At 37.7% G+C, this 5130-nt stretch overlaps 1 protein-coding gene across 1 annotated transcript; it reads left to right on the forward strand.

The window, feature by feature from the left end:
- The first annotated feature begins 235 nt into the window (after positions 1 to 235).
- Positions 236 to 3537, forward strand: LOC111022079 (KRR1 family protein). The gene is made up of 2 exons (XM_022299239.2): positions 236 to 473; positions 1449 to 3537. Exon 2 carries the CDS (start codon positions 1454 to 1456, stop codon positions 3329 to 3331), a length of 1878 nt encoding a protein of 625 aa, XP_022154931.1. The 5' UTR covers positions 236 to 473; positions 1449 to 1453; the 3' UTR covers positions 3332 to 3537.
- The last annotated feature ends 1593 nt before the right edge of the window (positions 3538 to 5130 follow it).

A 5130-nucleotide genomic window follows, 5' to 3' on the forward strand; every position in this document is an offset into this window, starting at 1 on the left:
TTACAATTTAAAGCATTATTTTTTGAGATTGTTTCAAAGTTACAATTTTGTTATTATGTTTCAATTGAGCATTTATTTTTGAAAAGTAAGTAAAATAAAAGTATTATTTAAAAAAATAAAACTTTATTTTGTAATAAGAAAAACATTTTCCATTTTTTCGAAGAAGAAATATATTTTTCCATTTAAAAAGAATGTTTTACAAAATGCATTTGTTTTTAATTTAATTTTGAAAAACAGAATTGGTAAACATTAGGGCAAAAAATTAGGGCAAACTTCAGATTTCTCCATCCTCTGGTTTTTTCGTTGTTGCATTTCTCAATCCGTCGTCGACTCCGGCCGCCTCCCTTCTGTCGTCACCTCCGGCTGCCAACCGTGCGTCGTCTTCTCCGATATCTGTAATCGGTGTTCGTCGTCTACTACTTCGTAGCACCGGCGACATCTCCTCCTCGCTATCGCCGGCGTCTGCTTATGCGGTAAGTCTTCGTCTCGATGCAGAAACATATTTATGAAGATTGAGGAAATGTGGTTCAATAACTTCATCTTCTCTCTTCCGTGTCGTGTTGATTTTCGGTTAGTTCGTTTTTTATGCTTTTGTTCCGGCGAAGATTGAAGTGTCATGAATTGTTGTATACGTTTTAGTTGCCAGGACTGGAAAGAAGTCTATTAGACTGCTCTGGATTTGTTTAAGTGTGTGCGACTTTGGTTTCTTCTGGTTTTGAAGTTAATTAATTGAAGCATGGGTATTATCTTAGTGTCATAGGTTACTGGATTGGTATCGAAAATAGTTTGAAATTGTTCTTGCAGGAAAAATGAAATTGATATGGAAGTTGATTTTTTATTAATCACCGTTTCCCATTGTTTTCCTATTTTCTGAAAATTGTAATTATCTAAAGCATCTTTTGTTTCTCTTTTGCACTCATCGCTTCTCTAGTTTATTGTTTCCAAACCTTAAGAAATTGATATAATTATTTAGACAATGCTGTCAAAGATGAGTGACAGCATGTTAGGATGGCTTTTAGTGGGGTAGGATGAGGTAGGTTCTTCAGAGAGAGGGGTATTGAAATGCGCTACACTCCAAACCTCGAATGGAGTATGCATATTTTAGGATGAATTTAATTAGTTTAGAATCACATTTCATTTGAAGCTCATTAACAATGTGGTGAGTTTCTTTCCTTGCTATCACATTTTTTTGAAACTGTAACTATTTCAGTTTGTAGTGGGAAATATTAGGCTAACTCCTTTAATGGATATCTTATATTTAATGTTGGCTAGGCTGCTCTTTTGAAAAAAAATTAGAAGATAATATTGTCAGTTGTATTAGAGCAAAAGTGGCATATTGTTGAGGGATTGAAGGTAAGGGTCTAAAACCGATCCATTTACACCCCTAATGTGATGCCTACGTATATAATTAATTTAAAATCCTAATTTGAAGTATTTCCCTGTTGCAGAAACAATGGGTTTACGACTATTTGATGGCAGTGATACCGACAATGATGACTCAAAGATAGAAATTAATCGGGATTATGCAAAAAAGTTCGAGCATAATAAGAAGCGAGAGGATCTTCAGCGCTTAGAGGAGCTAAAGAAGAAGGGTCTAGTTGAAGACTCGGAATCTGACAGCTCAGAATCTGAATTATCTTCATCGGATGAAGAAGACAACAAAAAATTTATGAAGAAGGACATGGAGTTCTTTAATGCATTAATCAAGATCAAGAAGCAGGATCCAACTCTTAAACAGAAAGATGTCAAGCTTTTTGATTCGGATGACAGCCATGGCGAGGAAAGTGATAAAGATGGTTCAATGGAGAAGAAGAAAAGGAGTATGTATTTGAAAGATGTGGTAGCAAAACATTTGATGGAAGAGGGCCCTGAATTCAATAATGAGGAAACTAAAAATGTGAAGGTTTACGACAAGGAGCAAGAGGAGATACGTAAGGCATTCTTCGAGGCAGCAGAAGTGCAAGGTGAAGATGACGAGGAAGGACTTTTGAAAGTGAAGGAGAGAGGTGTGGTGGAAGAGGAGAAGGATGTTGAATTTGAGAGGAAGTTGGATGAGTATTTTGGGGATGGGGATGACGAATTGGACGATAATTCAAAGTTTTTGAAGGAGTATTTTAAGAATAAATTGTGGCTTGGTGAAGATCGAAAGGTTGGGGAGGAGGAGATGGCCATGTTGTCAGACGATGAGGAGGAGATTGAAAAACAAGAGGAATATGAATACAGGTTTCAGGAAAATGCAGGAGATAGGATTTTGGGGCATAGTAGGACTATTGAGGGGACAGTGAGGAAAAAGAAGAGTTCGAGGAAGGAGCAAAGGAAGAGTAAGGAAGAGAGGATGGAGATTGCAAGAATAGAGAGGGAGGAGGAGTTGAAGCATCTAAAAAATTTGAAAAAGGAGGAGGTGAAGGAGAAGCTTAGGAAGATTAGCGTGACAGCAGGAATTGGGGAGGACGAGATTTGCTTACTGGATATCAAAAATTTAGATGAGGATTTTGATCCAGAGGACTATGACAAGATGATGAAGGTGGCTTTCGGAGAAGAATATTATGAGAAAGAGGACGTTGATCCCGAGTTTGGAAGTGATATGGATGATGAAGGTGACGGTGAGATTGAGAAACCCGATTTCGATAAAGAGGATGAGTTGCTTGGATTACCAAAAGAGTGGGCCTCATCTGGGTCAGGTGATGGCTTCTTAGCAGCTAGGGAAAGGAGTTTAAAGCATAAAATAGATAATGATCTAACTCAGGAGGATAATGAAAAAGAAGTTGAAGAACATGTCAGTGAGGAAGAAAAAGGTAAGAGAAAGAGGAAGCGTAAATTATCTCTATACCAGAAAGCTAAAGAAGCCATGATGGAGGAATATTATAAGTTGGATTACGAGGATACAATAGGAGACCTGAAGACGAGGTTCAAGTACGCCAAAATACCACGTAATCGTTACGGATTGAGTACTGCTGAAATCATGGCAATGGATGACAAGGAGTTGAATCAGTTTGTTTCTTTGAAAAAATTGGCTCCTTACAAGGAAGAATGGAAGATACCAAATAGTACCAGACAGCGCTTGAAAATGAGGACCAAGGAGCTCCTTAACGGCGGGCCATCTGGTGACCGGAAAGGCAGCATGAAGAGAAGGAAGAACAGCTCCGATACACACACTTCGGATGACAATGAGAATGAGAAAACACAAATTGAGGATTCAAGTGGTGATAAGGGCAATTTATCTAGAAAAGCCAGGAGAAAACTACGACGAGCGGAATTTAAACTGTCACACTCTAGACTCCTGGCCTATGGCAAGATAACCTCAAAATCCAAGAAGAAAACAAAACACTGATCATTGGAAATCAATTCATGGGTCGTTAGCAGGTGATTCTTCTTTGTCAGTCTTTGATGAGCTAGCTTCTGTGCTTTCATTTCTTTTTTCTTTCTTCCTCATTGTGGTCTTGTCCCAACATTTTGTAATGGTGTATCTTAATGATGAATATCAAAAGAAAATATAGGAAACAGAGTAATACTGGTTGATTCTATGTTTGACCTTCAGATTTTGGCCTAATGTTCTGCCTTTTTTCCCATTCATTCTGTGTTGGACTGAATATGAATAGGGAAATGTTAGGGATATTATTAGGATATTAGAGAGGCGTAATTGTCAATAATTGGAGTCCGTTAGTGAAATGTGTTATAAGTGGAATTTTGGAGTGATTTTGCCTAGCGGTGTAAATTTGTGGGTTAGGGTTGGTTTTTTGGACAAACCTGTTCGGTTCAGAGTCGGTGTTTTTTTTTTCCAATTTTTTCATTTTCTTTTTTCCCTCACTCTTTTCCTTCAAAGTGAAACTAGCTGTGAGATTTATGAGATTCTTCCTTATTGAAATTGAAATTGAACCAAGATCTTTCCTTATTTGAAAATTGAAATTGAACTCAGATCATTCTTTATCTGGAAACTGAAATTGAACCCAAATGATTCCTTATTTGAAAATTGAAATTGAACCTAGATCATTCCTATTTGAAACTGAAGCTAGATCTTTCCTATTTGAAAATGAAATTGAATCCAAATCTTTTTTGAGAGAGAGAGCACCCAGATTGATCTTTTCTGAGAAAGAGAGCAAACCCAGATCGATTTTTGTACAGGGAGAACCAAATCTTTTCTGAGAGGACAGAGCAAATTCAGATCCATCTTTTGTGTGCGAGAGGAATTGATCTTTTGAGAGAGAGAGATGGGTTCCGTCGGCTTGGGGTCGCAGCTGCACGATTATCATCGGTGTAGCCTGGGATCGTTGGTGCTGGGTTCCATTCCATCAGCATGGGGTTGCAGCCTCTCGTTCCTTCGCATGCTACTTGGGGTCGTCATCTCGTCGAGAGAGAGGACTTCGGTTGAAACTAAAAGAAAGCAAAGGGCAAATCCACACAAAGCAAAGAGCAAATCCACACAAGTTCAGCTGTAGCATGGGCAAGAGCTCGATACTCAGACTCAGTACTTGATCGAGCAACAATTTGTTGCTTTTTAGAGGATCACGAGATAAGTGAATTTCCAGACAACCCAAGTTGAGGTGATGGTGTAATATGTAAATTATAGAACATTGTACCTTTAAGATAGCAAAGAACCTTCTTGAGTGCTTGCCAAGACATTGGTTGTTTAGGCCAAAACCGACCCGAACCGACTAACATTAAAACCAAACTGAAGGGACACGAACCGATTCGGTTGGGTTCTTTGCACCCCTAATTTTTGTCCAATGTTCTTTAACACTTTTTTCTAAGTGTTTCCTAATGCATCATATTTTTATATCACATGGCTAAGGGCATACTTTGTTGGGAACTTTGACCTGTGTTGGTGCCTCCCTTTGATTACTATCAATGGACTTCGCTTATAAAAAATCGAGCTTTCATTTAGATAAATGAAAGAATGTAATAGACAAAAAGAACACAAAACATTTTGTCCCAATATGTTAAAGGGTGGGACTTGTGCAATGCTACTTATTTGCAATTAATTTCCTTCGAGAAAGAATGAATTTTTTCATTCTTTAGAATTAAGAAAGATCGGCTTCTTGACTACTTTGTTAATTTTTCATTAATAATACGACAAATTATGTTTATATATGATTTATTTTAATACAACTAATGCGGGAGTGGAGAAAGATG

This window comes from Momordica charantia (genome assembly GCF_013281855.1).
Source record: "Momordica charantia cultivar OHB3-1 chromosome 1 unlocalized genomic scaffold, Mcharantia_2.0 BLBB01000001.1, whole genome shotgun sequence".
Classification (NCBI taxonomy): domain Eukaryota; kingdom Viridiplantae; phylum Streptophyta; class Magnoliopsida; order Cucurbitales; family Cucurbitaceae; genus Momordica; species Momordica charantia.

Coding starts and splice junctions, on each gene's coding strand:
- LOC111022079 (XM_022299239.2), top strand. CDS start 1,454: ATGGGTTTACGACTATTTGATGGCAGTGATACCGACAATGATGACTCA.